Source organism: Haliaeetus albicilla, chromosome 22, assembly GCF_947461875.1.
Source record: "Haliaeetus albicilla chromosome 22, bHalAlb1.1, whole genome shotgun sequence".
Classification (NCBI taxonomy): Eukaryota; Metazoa; Chordata; class Aves; order Accipitriformes; family Accipitridae; genus Haliaeetus; species Haliaeetus albicilla.
In genome coordinates, this window is record NC_091504.1 from 23,429,229 (window position 1) to 23,445,665 (window position 16,437).

The 16,437-nt window shown below is 38.9% G+C and overlaps 1 protein-coding gene across 5 annotated transcripts in view; it reads left to right on the top strand.

Annotated features, from left to right (window-relative positions):
- The window catches only part of EPN2 (epsin 2), a 47,342-nt gene that overhangs the window by 19,354 nt on the left and 11,551 nt on the right, over nt 1–16,437 (top strand). For 4 of the 5 annotated variants that reach the window (XM_069810448.1, XM_069810445.1, XM_069810446.1 and 1 more), the window contains 4 exons: nt 2,488–3,261; nt 13,615–13,727; nt 15,278–15,370; nt 15,632–15,788. In XM_069810448.1, the coding sequence (XP_069666549.1) occupies nt 2,667–3,261; nt 13,615–13,727; nt 15,278–15,370; nt 15,632–15,788 (958 nt within the window). In that variant the 5' untranslated portion in view covers nt 2,488–2,666. The remainder of the gene's footprint in view (nt 1–2,487; nt 3,262–13,614; nt 13,728–15,277; nt 15,371–15,631; nt 15,789–16,437) is intronic. The other variant, XM_069810450.1, reaches the window with a different exon arrangement.

Sequence of the window (16,437 nt, forward strand, 5' to 3'; positions counted from 1 at the left end):
GACTGCATTTCAGGGGATCCTCAGTTCAGAAGGAGATGGCCAATTTCTATAAAATCATGAGTGACAATAAAGAAGCCGAAGGTGACTTGTTCTTTCTTAAAAAGCATGCCCCCTATCTGCAGCTTGGGGAATAAATGTCCAAATTTAAATTAAGCTGAAGTACTTTTTTTGTGTAGCATGCTCACTGCACCGGTGTTGCGTGCTTGCTGAGGGTGAAGTGGGAAGTAGAAGTGGCCTCAAAAAAAAGGGTTGGTGGACACACAGTGTGCCTGTTGCTGGCTGGTAGAACCTCCACCACAGGTTGCATCAAAGATGCCTAAGCTGCTGATAATATAAGGCAAGGGAATATATATGTTCTTTTCTCATACTCTTTACCTGAGGATTTGTGTCTGAGGATGTTGGGCTCGGTGGACTTTTTATCTTCTAGGTCTAGGAGGTTTTGTAGTTCTCATGTTTTTGATTTTTTCATGTTACCTATTGCTTTTCTGGTTGGGTGACAAGCTAAGCCCTTATGGGGGGTTTGCATTCTTCGGATCTGGGATCCACATCATCAGTATAGTCGTGTTCATGGTTAGGCTGGCGCTTGTATCCTTTGGTGGCTCCAGTTTTACCAGCTGAAGAAGTTACTGCCTGCAGCCTGCCCTTAATTCTTTGTGACCATCTTTCTACCAGATGCTGCCACCTCCTTGGATAACTTGTTTCAGCTTTGTCTGTGAAATTGCCTTAATCCATTATTGACATAAAGAAATGGTTTAGGTTAGATGATGTGTGTTGGGGCGGTGTGTGTGTATGTGTGTATTTTTTTTTTAATTGGTGCCTCAGCTTTTGAGAGTAATGGATTAGAGAGTGACCACAAGGGCAGGTGAGCCAGCAGATTTGGGCAATGTTAACTTTTGGAGTGAAGCAGCAGTCATGAGCACCTGGGAATGTTTATATAGGGTCATCCTTTTCAAATTCTGGGTTTATAATGCACAAACCTGTAAATGCCCCAGGAGAAGGTGCCCCTTTTTATTCCTGTGGCTACTAGCCACCTGACAATAGATCAACATTCTTCTACAACTGGTTTTAAATATTGGGGAAAACACCAAGATGATGCAGTTTAGCGTTGATCTCATTTAAAGTTAGTTTTCCAGGATGCCATAATAGTGTTTGATTCTGCCAAAAATTAGCTTTAGTGGAACAAAATAAAATACAGTAACTCATTGGACCTGTTCTGTGGTAGTTTACCTTGTCCAGCGTGGTCTTCTAGGAAGGGTATATGCCTTTATGCTGAGAAAGTAATTGCAGAGCTCCACGTTGTCCAACTTGATGCTTAATTCTGCTTTCACTCTGAATGGTACCAATGTTAGGCTTGCAATTTGTGCTTTACTTCTCTCCCCTGTCTTTTGGAAGTGGTAACTGTTGCTTCTTTGGAGTGTTTGAAGAAACATTATTAGAGGACATCTTGAATGTGCAATCTCTATTAATGTGGCAAGTTCCGTTATAGAATCAGTGCTTAGTGTTCATGCAAGTGGTGACTATCAAAGATGGCTATGCTAACTGTGTTAACATAATAGCAAAATCTGCCAGTTTACTCAAGTAATGTATTCTAAAGCTTAATAGGCCTCTGTTTACTTGAAACTTAAATAAATAAGTGAGACAGCTTTCCAGCTGCAGAGCTTGTCCTTGGGTTTTCTTGCCAGTCATTTTGGTTTTACAATTCCATTTTCATATAATTAAAAATTCTTTTGTGCTGTGTGAAAGACACACAGAGCAGGAACTGTAGATCTGATGAGTGTTGTCAAATGTAGAAAGTAAATGTAATTGGAAAAAAAAAAATTTCCCCTCTAATCTGCTTAGCATTAAAGGTCACCTTGAGTTGGAGTGCGTCGTTCTGGTGCTTGTTTCTCTTCCCTAGGCCTCAACTGAATACAGAGCACTGCTCAAGATCTCTGCCCTGAAATCGAGTGTGCTTTAAACTTACCTGAAGTTTCAGAAAAAGCTTGGTTAATTTTTAGGAAGTTTGCTTATTCTCTCAGTATGCAGATTCCTACAGCAATGGTAGCAGACTGCAGTTGTCAACTGTAAGAGAGAAGCTAATGGCTGCTATGTGTGGAATTTCTAATGTAGTTTCATCTCAGGTCTGCAAGGTAGCATTGTAATTTCTGTAATTAAAAATTCTAGATAGGTTTTACCTTGTTGGGAAGTAAATCCATAAGTCATTTCTTGGACTTTGTTTCTGTTTTGTTTTTAAGATTTTTCATTTGCATCAGCATGAATATCTTCTTGCTTTTGTCTTGTTCAACAGTTCAGGTTTTTAATCTTCAGTGTTTAATATTACTTGTGAGAAGAGCAAGTTGTTTTCAAAATCAGATGTCCTGAAGAAATTCAGGGAGAAAATTCATCAGTTACCTCTAGCAGAATTTCTCCAAGGTGTATGTAGATTGCTTTCCATGTAGGAATAATTAAAGACACAACTAACGTGCTTTGTTTTCTTTCCTTACTCAGGTCATGATTTTCATTTTCTCATGTCATTCTCTTGAAGAGAGGAAATGATTGTAGTGGAATGTGTTACAAATAAGCAACTGATACGGAGCCTTCGCAGTTTGGAAACGTTCATAGAAGAGCAAATATAGCTCTTTTTTGTTTGTGTTCTGGTATCTGTCTTGTTAAAAAGGGAAATAAAAATGACGACTTCGTCAATTAGACGGCAGATGAAGAACATTGTGAACAATTACTCAGAGGCCGAAATAAAAGTTCGAGAAGCGACCTCTAATGACCCCTGGGGTCCCTCAAGTTCATTAATGACTGAAATAGCAGATCTGACTTACAATGTTGTGGCCTTTTCTGAAATTATGAGTATGATCTGGAAACGACTGAATGACCATGGCAAGAACTGGCGACATGTATACAAGGCCCTTACTCTGTTAGATTACCTGATTAAAACTGGTTCTGAGAGGGTGGCGCAGCAGTGTAAAGAGAATATTTTTGCTATCCAGACATTAAAAGATTTTCAGTATATTGATCGAGATGGTAAGGACCAGGGCATCAATGTGAGAGAGAAATCCAAGCAGCTAGTGTCTCTTCTGAAGGATGATGAGCGACTCAAGACAGAGAGGGCCCAAGCCCTGAAGACCAAAGAACGCATGGCTCAGGTGGCCACTGGAGTGGGTAGCAATCAGATCACTTTCGGCCGAGGCTCCAGTCAGCCAAACCTATCCACCAGCTACTCGGAGCAAGAATATGGAAAGTCTGGAGGATCCCCAGCATCTTACCATGGCTGTAAGTACAAGCAAACACACATAAAAGAAGCTTCTTTTCCTTTTCTTTTGAGAGATTTTGAATTCTGTTTTGCTGTTATACGTGAGAGTAAATGGTGCCTGCTAAGAGGATTAATATGCTGACTGCAAGGGGCGTTTTGCAATGGCTGAGTCTTTGTAGGTCTCCTCCTGGCACTAATGTCTCTTCAAATGACTGGTTAAATGTTTGTTTTAGAGAGGATGTGTGTACTGACGTAAATCAATTTAAAAAGCAGTTGTTTACTGTCAATTCCCAAAGGTAGCGTTGTCAAGCTGCTTTTGTGAACATGTTCCAATGTTTGATGTGATAGGCCCCCAATCTCAGTAGGGAGACTTTGAATCGATTTTTTTGTTGTTGTTGTTGTTTCTAGTTTTAAAAGGAGTGCTTGAAAATCTGTTGTGTTGAGTTCTTTTTGTTAAGTATAATTAAAGAAAAAATAAGAAACGCAGAATATTTTCTGGATCATTTTGCTACTTTCTTTATGTTGCTGCTATTTTACTTCGGAAAGAGTATTGGTATTTAATTTCCTTTATTTCTTGTTCAGCAGTTCTTGGAGAGTAATGCTTTGAATATGTCTATGTTGAGATAGTTATACTATCAGCATTTGGTATGCAAGTATCAGTACTAAATACTATATTTCATTCTTAAAAAAAAATAATACAATGATGTGGGAAGAATGGATTCTTTATACCACTGCTTGGGGGAACTCCCTGTCATGTTAGGAAGAGGCCTGATTTGGCACTAAATCCTTCTTAATATAAGTAATGATCTGATGAAAGCTGCTTTGGCTGGAATGTCAGTGGTTGTGGTCTAATTCTGAAGGAAAATCTTTTCTTTAAATGAATGCTTATAGTGTGTGGAGGACTGTAACTGAGCCAGTGTGGTGAATCAATTGAGCACCAGTTTTAAGAATCTTAAGTTTTTCATGTCCTGTGTCCCAAAGCGCTTCTCAAATTATAAATACGTGAATGGTGTCAGTACCCCTGACATGTACAGACGTTTTCTGTGGAAGGCAGTGGGAGGCAGCAGGGCAATTCAAGCTAGGATGAAGAAAATCTCTGTCCATTTAAAGCTATGGAAAAGAGCATGAACATTTTTTTTCAGAAGGAAATATTTTTAGGATGCAGGGTTCAAAAAAAGTGCATGAAGGTTTCCAGGTATGAGAATTTTTATCTTGTCTCTAATTAGCAGTGGAATAACAAACATCTTATTTTTCTGTAATAACTATACTTGAGCATTGATTCAGTGTGACTTTTTACAGAAGAACATGTATATTGTTATCATATCAATAACATTTTTTCTTTTGAGGTCTGTAGATCTTTGTTGACTACAGCAAAAATTCTTAATTTAGGAGATAGATTGAAATATTGTTGTTTTTAACTTATGCTGATGGACTGAAGTAATAGTCACTAAGGTATGCTGAGCACACCTTTGGTTTGTTCCACAGGGTTATTTCTTCACCAGCTCTTAACTTTAATTAGTGCATGTAACTATTGTTTGTCATGTTAAATGCTACCAGAGGCTTCAAACTATTCCTCACAGCAAGGATTGAGCAATGCAGGGTGTGTTTCTGAATTGTTGTTCCTTAGATTTTTGATGGAGGACTAGATGTCAAGAAGCAAGTTTGGTTATTCTTTCAGTACGAAGTGTTGATTTACTGGATTCTCTCATTTGCCTGTGTATGACTTCGCTGTATATCTTTATTTGCAGGATTGCTTTTGAGGTAATGATTTCTTAATCTGTTTTTTTTCCTCCCCCATAAGCATGTACCTAAGAAGCTTTAGAAATCTCAGGCTTTTTCTTTTTTCTTTTTTTTTTTTCCCCTTTAGGTTCTTCCTCTGTTGTAGACTCTCCTGGACTTAATTAGCTATCAGCAAAAATACAGATGGTTGTTAGTTTTTATGATCTGCATCTTTTGAAGTTTTAATATGTTTCTTCTGTGGTTTAACTGAGTATAGCAAAGCAAACCAGCACCTTACAAAACAGCTGTGCTAAGTGCTTCCAATAATGGAAAACTTTGTGTAGAGCTTTGTCCTTTATCCTAGGAAACGAGGAAGGAGTTTCATCAAAATCCAGACATTTAATCTGTTACATAAATGTAGGGTTATTCTTGTGCCTTCTAAATTTAATGGAAAAGATGCTTTTCATTATTTAAAGTGAAAGAGATTGTATCCATCGTGTTTTCTTTTATTCTGTAACGATACCCTTCTTTTGTTCTGAAAATATGGATTCAGTAAAATATGTAAAAAGAATTAAGTTATGCTTAGCTCCTGGGAAATACTCTCCTTATAACAGTTTTAAGATGCGGTTTCTGTACTGTATATTATGGTAGAATTGTCTTTCATTCCTCTGAGCCTTTGAAGAGGAGATCAGAGGCATTTAGATTTGCAATCTATAGCATGAGATTTGCCTATTAAAAATGTACATCCACCCTCTTTGCTAAATATTTACTATGTCTTATTAACATTCAAATACAAATAAAGCTTGGGAGAGTGTAACAGCCTTTTTACCAACATAGATAGCTAAATGAAATGTTTCATCTCTCAGTGTTTTGGTATTAGTGCATTTTACTTTTGTTCCTTGCTAGATGCAGTGGGTGGGGATTGCAGATTTCGAGAATGCATTCCCCTTACTTGAAAAGACTGTGTTTGGCTATAAAATCTCCTCACTTTTGATACTTTCTTGCAGAAGAAAAGAAGCCTGAGCTGGCTGAAAGAGTTTAATAGTTTCTGCAGGACAGGTCACTAGGGGAACAAGTAATTTCCAGTGGATAATGTGTCCAGATTGTGTGTGAGGGATCTCTTCCCCCTTCTGTCAGTTACTGAAAGTGCAATATTGGATAAGTCAGTGGACCCTTTTTTGTTCAGTTTCTTCAGAAGGTTGAATTAGCTGCACTGTACAGCATTGACTGTACAGTTTGTTTGTAAGTGTGCAATGCTCAAACTACTGCTCTTCTTCAGCTTCTTAAGCATGTGCGTAGGCTTGTATCCGACAGTGCATGTAAGAATTGGTTTTTGTATTTGATGTTGAGCCAGAAAGGTTTTTCTTGTAAAGTTGCGGGTCTTTGTGTCTCAGATTTATCCTTTATGAAAAAATAAAAGCAGTATTGGTAGCCTGTATAGTGTGAGAGAATTCAAGATGGAAAAGGATCTCTTGACTGATGTACCATCATGCCTCACTGCTGCAGGCAAGACACACTGGCAAATAAGGACATTTTCCTCGTTTCCTTGCAGATATTTTCATCTCATCTCTAACAATCCTTTAGAAACTGTGGAAAGTGAAATGGTTAAGCATGATAGTTTTTAATAAAATTCTTTCCCCCAAAGCTTTGCCTTAATCACTTTGTTGGCCCTGAAGATCTCTGTGCTGTAAAGCTTGTATAATTCTAGGGAATACATTATGGCATGTGAATATTACTGACTATTCATGCAAACATTTGTAAAAGTATTAGGGTTTTTGCTATCTAGTCTTGTAATCTGTAAATGGAAGCCAAGAGAGATACTGTAAAGCTAAAAGCAAAAATAAATCTCCTCCCAACCTCCATCTTGTCAGCAGTTTCTGACATACTGTGGACAATTGGCTATCTTCCAGCTTTAAGCCAGGGGCAATTACTGTTCAAGTTAGGAGTTATTAAATATACCATGACAAAATACATAAAAGTTCTTATTTATTTTGGAAAATCTGTAAATTGTATGGAGTTGCATGAAATCTGGTATCAGGTTTTATTTCACGTTAAGGGAATGTTCTTGTGTGGTGCTGAAACTAAACCTACTGGGGAGAGGAAGGAGTAGAAGGTCAATATTTGAAATCTTTTGGAGCAGTAGTTCCCCACCCCTAATCTGTCTTTGTGTCTAAATATTGTCTTTATGCTAGACATTAGTCACCCAGTTTTGAAAACTTCAGCCTTTTGTTCCTAGCCTTGTTTCATCTACAGCTGCCAGTGACCACTTAAATAGGATTCTGGATTTATGGCTGCATGGGGAAAAGTAGGGTGTTCTTTATATAGACCTCTTAAGTCTGAAATGTGATGCTGTTTCAAGCTTGGGAGTGCATTTCTTAGAGTTTACTGGTCTTGATAAAGTCCTTCATCTAGTAGCTATCTTTTTATAGCATTCTTTCAGCAGAGGCTTACACAGGGATATTACTCTGTTGCTACACTGGAGTGGTCAGCATGGCAGAAGTGTAACCTGCAGTCACTGCAGTGTGGCAGACCGTTTAGAGTACCTGCAAAACGCTGTGCTAGAGCACCTCGGGCCTGCAGAAGCTCTTAGGAGATGGGGCAGGAGTGTAGGGACTCAGATTACCTTGTTCTTTCTCAGCCGTCTTAGGAGCAGGTTAGTTGTGTTGTCTTTAGCAGACCTATCTGGATTGTCACAGTTGAGCTGTGGCTGCTCAGGAAGCAAGCAGTGTAGTCTGCTGCAGCTCCTTGTGGCTGGGGTGGTTATGGAGTCAGAAAAATGATGGAAAAACTAGCTGGAGGGAAGTGACTGACAGCCAATTCCTTGGCAACCTTGCCCCCAGAAGATAGTGTGTTTGGATTAGCTTCAGCTTTGAAGGATCCCTGGAAAATGCTGGTCCTCTCCCTGTACTGCCTTCATGTTTTAAAACCAAGTTTACTGAAGCTGCGCTTTTTAAAGAGGTCCAATCCTATTATGCCTAAACGAGGACCTACCTGTGTTATTTTGGGTTGTACGTGTGTCCTTTCTTTTGGCCATCTGCTGCCTTGGGTTTGGGTTGCACTTAGAAATGTTGGCAGACCAAGACTGTTGTGTGTTTTAATGTCCTGATTTCATGAACACAAACGTGGCAGAGTAGGGAACAACGCAATGTGCGTAGTGTGACCTGATTTTAGAGGAGTGCTTTGCCTGGAGGTAGGCCGCTTGGTTGAGAAATCAGATTCATTACACATGCATTACACATTTGATAAAAGATTGGTGAAAGATGGACTGAAAAAGGCTTTTCTGGATCTTGTGAAATGCCAAGTCTCTTAACCTTACCTGTAAAGATTTTTTTGAGCAATTTTCTTTAGCTGAAATAATGAGTTTTAATATTTCCAGTGATTATTCACAGTAAGTTGACTCATTATTTAAAAACAGTTTTGTGAAGCATCAGCAAGTTTGCGTTCACTCATCTATGTCAGTTTTGTCTCCCTTTTTGCTTGGAGTGGAAAATAATTCAGAGGAATTACTAATTTGGGTTTGACACTATAGGAATTTCAGAATGCTCCTGTTTTTAAAGTTTTGTTTTGTTTGGTTGGGTGTTTGGTGGGGTGGTTTTTTTGGTTTTTTTGTTTGTTTGTTAATATAATCTGTTCTGCATTTGTACATGTTGGAGTACATCCCTGGCCTTTTATCTTAGGGAATATATGGCATATCATCCAGCAATGAGTCTGGATGAGCTGCATGGATAATTTCTATAGTTTGAGGTGTTGAAGGAATTTGATAGACTCCTGTGTTATCTGTCAGATGTCACTTGACAACTTGATTTAATCCTCTCATCATACTTTTGTTTTTCTGGTGCTCTAAGTAAAGGTGAGAGATGCCATTGGTGTAACCAGGCTTCTGTAGTTGCAATAAATTATCTGACTGTGTCTATTAAGATGAGTGTAGGGATCACCTGAGAGAAAAAAATGCTCTTTAACCAAAACAAGCTTTAAGGATTTGTTCAGTATTAAATTAATTTCAAAAGTGCTCCATCTGCTTCACCGCAATTAGAAATCATGCAGTAAGGCTGATCAGCTCCACCTTGCCACATTAATAGGTGCTATTAATTCTCTTCTTGTATTTGAGAGATCTCTTTAATTCCCAATGGAAAGGTGGATTACACAGTTCCTTCTAGATTAAGCAGCTTGCACATTCCCTTTCGTAATTTGAGAGGTTAGATTGGCTTTTTGAAAGTGTCCCATCTTTATTTGAATAGTCTTTTATTTGAAGGCTAACAAATGGGATCTCTGCTTGGTTCCCAAGTGAAATGCTATCAGTTTCTATGTTCTTACCTTGATGATATTCTAATTTTTCAAGTCAGCCTTGGTCTTGTCTAGCTTTGTAGGCATACCAATTGAGTGAGGAAGCAGCTTTTCTTTCTGAACAAATGTGACTGAGAACTGAATTCTGTTCTTAAGAATGCCACCTGCAAATTATAAAGCTGGGGCTTATTTTCCATGGCACTCTGTGCCATCACTTGGTCTAGGGTAGCATTTAAAAAACCCCAAACCCAACCCAAAAAACCAAGCACACACTTCTGAATGAAAATGCCCAGTCTGATTTTTATGCTGTGACTGGTTTTTATCATTAATGTAGGCAATGAGTCTGCTTTCTAGCTGTGTACTGTATATACACTTTAACTCACTAACTTAACCAAACATATAGACATCTACAGAGGGCTTCTAATATAGCCAAAATACAGTAAATTACCGATAGATATGTATGAGAGATGTCATAGCCTGTACTAGAGACAGATGGTGGAGCAGAATCCTGTTTTAGTGATTAACTGAGGTTGGAAATTATTTCCTTGCACTGCAGCTAGAGTCTTGTTGAGAAGACAGCCTGGTGGCATGTCTCCCTGCAGAAGCAGATACCCACGCTGTTGCTTCTGGGCAGCCTAGGGGGGCCGGGATCTCCAAATTCTCAAAGCAGCAACAAAGCAGGGTTTAGCAGGTCAGAATTGATCTATTGAGTCCCATCTTACATAAACATCTGAGTTAACTGTCATGTGCTGTGGGATAAGAGATTCTTTGTGTGGCAGTGATACTGTTACTAAGGCAATAACCTTTATGCTAGATCCTTGCAACTAAAACGTTAGTGCAGGATGAGGCCAATAGAGAAGAGCAGTTATAATACTGCAGGATTTTAGGAGTGAAGTTGCTGGATAAAACCTGTCAGATTACTACCAAGAACAGTGTTTTGAATTTCCCTTAATCCTTTTTCAAAAAATGTGCTGGCAGCTGTTTAATGTAGATGGTTTTATAACCACTGCAGAAGTTTAAATGTAAAATAGCAACATTTTTATCAATGTTTTTTAATGTAAGTCCCAAGGAAGAATTTCAAATTGACAGTTTTTTCCTTTTTTTTGGTAAAAGGAGCTCTAAAGTGCCTTTTAGAGTTAATAAAACCAAGTAGAATGAATTGCTGAAGAGCCTAAAAGTGAAAAGAAATAAGCTATATCTGTGAGACCCCTTATTATCTGTGTTCAGATCCTGGAGCTGCTGAATGCTGGTCTCTGTTGGGAGCTGTGAGGTCATGTAGCTCTCTGCCAAAGCAAGCCTGCCGTTCCCGTGTGCGGCTGGGAGGCGAGGACCCACTATGGGAGGGCGAGTGAGACGCTTGGAGTAGGATGCAGTCCCTGCTTCTTGCAGCTTTTTAGTGCAAAAATGCTGTGTGCTGTTAAGCTGAAACTGGTGAGCACTTTCAGTAAGTAGTCCTTCATGTGGAAATGGGAGGAGAATCATCGGAGCTGACCCATTTCACATCATTGTAAAGTCATTCTACCATCAGCTGCTTAGTTGTTACGGAATGTAGTTATGTCAACAGAGATGGAAAAACTCCTATGCAAAAAGTGCAGGAAATTACATTCTTCCCTACAATTGCCATTAAAGAAGTAGAAGACCAGAAGGTACCTGCCTGATCATAGTCCAGTGGCCATCTGTTCTCAAGTGACTATGTTGGTGTCCCATTTGTATGCTTATCCAGCTCTGTGTTTAAACCAGTTATGACTCTTTCCTTCTATAATTCCTGCTGGAAAGCTGCTGCTTTCTATTCATATCTCAAATTTATTCATGGTCAGTTTATACCATTAGTTCTTGCCCCTTTATCTTAAATAGCTTTTCTCATTCTGTAGTATTTGCAAGCCTGATGTATTTAGCAATCGCAAACTGCTCAATCTTCTTTTTGCAAAGATAAGCACATAAAATATTCTCTGCGCTCAGAAGGGAAGCGTTTCCATGTCCATTCTGTTTTGAAATCATCTGTCTTGGATTTGAATGACTAGAATTGCATTTGTTATGTTAGATGAATTCTGACTAATGCTTTGATGCAGTAGTGCTAATGTTAGTAATAGCTGTATTAGGTTAGTGGCTGGGAGTTATCATGTGTTTTGGTACTAAAGAAAGTTCTTTACATCTCTGTCACTTGCAGTTGATGCCCCCAATTAGCAGAAGGTGGTCATCAAAGAAATTATTTTTCTTTCTCTGTATCATCCAATTTCCCTTCTCAGTCATCTGGTTTTTTTTAATATTCCTCTTTCTCCTTCTAGTTAGACAATTTTTTTAGTGTTAGCTTTGCATTTTCCCATAACCTCATGCATTTGTTTATTACGTAATTTTTCTTAAGATGGGTCTTAAAGCCAGTTCTTGAGAAACTGTTAGTAAACTTTCTTGGTGGTAGGCAGTATGACATAATCTCTTCTTCAACTGGTTCTTTACCTGTTTCAGTTCTTACACAACCTCTGTTTAACAGTAACATTCTATTTAGCATCATAAAATGCTTGGAGTCCACATAGATTAACTTTACTGCTTTTCCTTTTGACTGACAAATCAGAGAAGGATCTCAGTTTTTCTGTCATGGGCTACCTTTTGGTAACCTTGTGTTGAGTTTTAACCGGTTTTCTTTTTAATTCTCTTTATTTTCATATTGAAGAATATTCAAATTCTACAAACATTTTAAGGTTATATTTTCCATGCAGTCAACATCCTGTTATCTGATGCCCTCTTTATTCCTACTTTAAGTCTGTAATAGTCCATATAATATATTGGAGAGCCTGTCTGTGACTGTTGGAGCAAAAAGTACACATGAAGCGGGCTAAATTTAGGTAATTTATATCAGAAAGTTTGAAAAAGTAATAGACTTGAGTTATGAGTAACATCTTGTGAAGTAAGGAGCTTGTCTGGTTGGCTTGAAAGCTTCAGGATCAGCCCAACATGGAAGAGTTGTTCTGGGTGATAAATTTGTCCCTTTAGAAATGGAGTGGGATGGGATGGCACATTGGATGTATGGTGGAAAGGAAAGGTCATTCCTCATTTACAGAGTCACCTTCCTTCTGACCTGCTGGGTGAGAGAGAAGGTCGCACTTTTTATTTTGTGGTGTCATTTTGGCCTAAAGCTTAGGAGGAGACAAGACTATGACATATTTGGAGGATTAAAGTAGTGACTGAAGAAGTCTTTTTTTTATTTTTTTTTTTTATTACAGTGTGGCAATCTAGTTTTTTCATGCCCAGCTGACCTGCTAAGAAGGAACTTAATTTTTTTGAGCTTGACATGCTGGTTTAAAAATATGGTTCCTCTTTATTAAATGTCAGTATATATTTTGCCAAACTAATTATCATTCCAACCATTAAATACAAACTTCCTTGCCAAAGTAAGATAAAATTTTTGTGTAAATGATTTGGATGCTAGAGAATTATCTGAGAGAGAGCACAAAAATTGTTTAACTACTATATAGTGATAAACCTACTAGAGTTATCCCATTGGGATGGGAATTTCTGCATGCTACTGTAGTGAAAAGAGCAGTAAAAGATGATTTGTGTATTGAGAAATTGTGTATTTTAGCTGTCAAGATCAACTGTTATTTGAGGAGGAGTGGGGGAGATTACCAGCTAGTTCTCAGCTAAGAAAGGTCTTCATCCAAAGAAAGACCAACCAACAACAAAAACCAAACTACTCCCCCAACCTAAATACTAAACTTTTTTTTAACAGAGAATGATACAGTATTTTTGTAAATTTTGGGTATGAATAGCTGGCTTGTTTGTCTCTGAGCCTGCTTTAGTAGTTAAGAATAGTTCTTTATCTGTCCCATTAAGACTGCATTATTTTACAGAAAAGTGGGTGGTATCTGATTTTACCCTGATACTGGCCAACTCCCAGCAAATCCTTACTGACATTGGAAGATGTAAGAAATATCAACAAACGTTTTCTTGAACAATTAATTCTATAGGTTTTTCAGTCAGTGTCCTGCCGTCCAAAGCTTGATATGCTGACAGGGTATCCAGCATTCATTGGTGATGTTTCTTGATATTACAACCCTACTAACACAAACCCCCTTTGTTTTCCAGGAACATTTTTCCTTCAAAGCAATTGAACTGTCTTGCAAAGTTCTCCCTGCTTAATTGTTCTGGCTTGTTAACCTCAGCCTTGGTACAAGCTTTAACTCTGACAGCTGAGGGAGCTGATGGTGGTCGGCGAGTCGGTGGTCCCTGGCACCCAGGGGGCCTGTTGCTGTGCTGGGGACCTTTGAGAATGTCTGTGTGAAAGTGGGATGGTCTAGGTACCCGAGAAGTAATCAAACCTGTTATATCTTTTTGTTGTTTGGTGTGTTAAACTTGCTGGATTTTGTCTCCAACAGCTACGTCCCCTCGAGTTTCCTCGGAGCTCGAGCAGGCCCGGCCTCAGACAAGTGGAGAAGAGGAGCTCCAACTGCAGCTCGCGCTGGCAATGAGCCGGGAAGTGGCGGAGCAGGTCAGTTGCCGTGTAGGTTTTCCAAAGTGTCCATGCTTTGATAGTTGAGAATACAATCCTGTTTGTTTTTTTTTTTTTTTTTTTTTTTTTTTTCCAATGGCAGCTTGGCTTTGCTCCAGGTGGAATAGGGGGAGAGAAAGGCCATTTTGGAAGATGGTGCTCTTTTATTTATTTATTTTTTTAAATCTCTTTTTAAAGTTACTTCAGCCTCCAAGCTGTTGAGACTAGTGGAAGATGACAGTCACTTTGCAAGAAGACTTTCTGTGGGAGGATGTTAATCATCACATTGCTGAAGATGTTTTCAGTTAAGAAAACTGAAAACATGACTAGTCCTGAAAACCTTCATTAATGGGGCCAGCATAAGAAATGTCAGTGAATTCTGATTACAGTGAAATTTTGAATGATCTGTTCATTCAGTAAGATTGTCTGGAACAGAAGGGTGACCTGACACAAAGTACTAGAATATATAAAGAACCTGGTTTAAAATAACTTGGCTCCTAATCTATCACACGGGTTATGTTACTGTGTTAATTCTTAGGAGCTTCATTCTGAATTTGGAGTAAATGCTGTAATTGTGGATAAAGTTTACTGCGTGTTAATATATAACAAAGTTGTTGAATCTCAGCTATGAGTGAAAATTCAAGTCAGCTGTGCTGAGTGCCTCTAATATTTTAGAGGCTTCCTGTGACAAGTTTAGCTTACTGCTGTATCTTAAGCATTAGTATCTCTGTGCTTGGAAAGGGAAACTATCACCCAGTAAACTTTGTCATTATTGAGCAATAAAGTTAAAAGAAAATAAAAATCAGAGTCTATCAGTTGAAATAGCTTAAAAAATCGCAAGGGAAATACCAACTGGGGAATTAGTCAACTTCTGAAAGACGTGATGCAAGCAAAGATATTTAAAGTAGTTGAATGTACCACAGACATGGTAGTTTACAGATGTTAAAAACCTACAGAATATGCTTGGAGTTGGCTAGATTAATTCACTTAAGTGTTCTTTGTAACAGTTGCATCAGGTGTGGAGGGAAGCTGACAAAAGCCAGGAAGATTAAAATTTAAATCACTATGTCCTTCGGTGGTGATTTGAATGTTCAAGACCATTACAATAATTTAGAGATGGGATATTTACTTTAAGTTTTGTGGTGTTTCTAGCATTGTAACTGAATTTTGGAAAGGAAGTTTCATTTATAGCTTTCCCATTAGGTATAAAACAATACAAGGGTAAATTTCAGTCAGCAAAATGGATGTTGTTATGATCACACTGTTATGCTGGTGTTACAGGGTCAGGGCGCTCCTGACCTCTGTTTGAGGCAAGAATCACAAGAAATTCCCCCCCCCCCCCCCCCCCCTTGTGTTATGTACAAGTTACAGCAAATAATCCTGGCAATCCCACTGCGCGTGCCTGTGGTGCGCATCACTCCTAGGGTGGTAGGGAGTACTGCCCAGGCCTTCCCTCGCAGTGTCCTGCCAAGGGGGCTAGATACCTGGAGGGAGCAAGCAGCACAGTCTAGGCTAATGGTCTATATCAACAGTGTTGATTTCCTTTGCAGGAGGAGCGCCTCAGACGCGGAGATGATCTGAGATTACAGATGGCTCTGGAGGAGAGTCGCAGAGACACAATTAAAATTCCCAAAAAGAAGGAGGTAGTGCCTTCGACTAAGAAATTCCCGGTTATGCTGCCAAAAGCTGAAATACAGTAACACAAAATAGCTTAATACTGAGCTTTTTTATGCTTTTGGGATTGCTTTGTTGTATAGCTTAAAGCTTCTTCCATGTGGGTTAAATTTCAAACTACTAGTCAATGCAGGTGTGTAAAAGGAACAAAATTGCTTCTTCACTCTCATGGGTTTGTACTTCAGACTGGTAATGCTCTTGATTAAAGCTCAGATTATTCCTGCCCTCAGCATACCACTTTGTTGGACCTAATGGATGCTCTGCCCTCGTCGGCACCGGCCCCACAGAAAACGGAGCCTTGGGGACCTCCTGCTGTTGCAAACCAAACTGATCCCTGGGGAGGATCCACAGTTGCAGCTACTGCCTCTGACCCATGGCAATCATTTGGTAAGAATAAAGTGCCTGAAAGAATGCTTATTTAAAAGTTTTTGCTTTTTAATGTTGAGCTTTTCAAAGTTTCTCAATGTACAATGTCATGCTTGATAATGACAGGGTATTAGTCCATTTTGATTGTTTCCCTGTACTCTAGAACTAGTGTTCCCCTAACTCATTTCCAAGCAGAAACAAGTGGAAGTCGCACTCTGTTCCTGCTTTTTAAGCAGCTGGGTTTTTGTGTGTGCATTTTGAATCTTAAGAAAGAGGAGAAGAGTGAAGCTTCTGTTGTCTTTGTACAGCAAAAACAACTTGTCTCAGACTGGGGGGATGCTCATGCTTTGGCTGCTAGTTGTGACCAGTGTCGTGGGTTTATACTCTTGCCAGTATTTAATATAGTACTTGGGCAGGGTGCTGTGGTTAGGAGGCCGTAGATCTGAATTACCATGTCTTTAATTGCTCCTAGTGAAATGGGATGTGTATACTGTCAAAACCAAATGGATTAAATTGTTTAAATGGAGATTTTTATACTAAACAAAACCCCTGAGGTTACCATTTTGAATATTCGCTGTGTTTCATAAGCTTTTCATGCTAAATTCATGGAATCTGTTTCTGAAGTGAAAGATCCAGTGCTTCACATCTTAAAGAACAATTAAGCCCACTT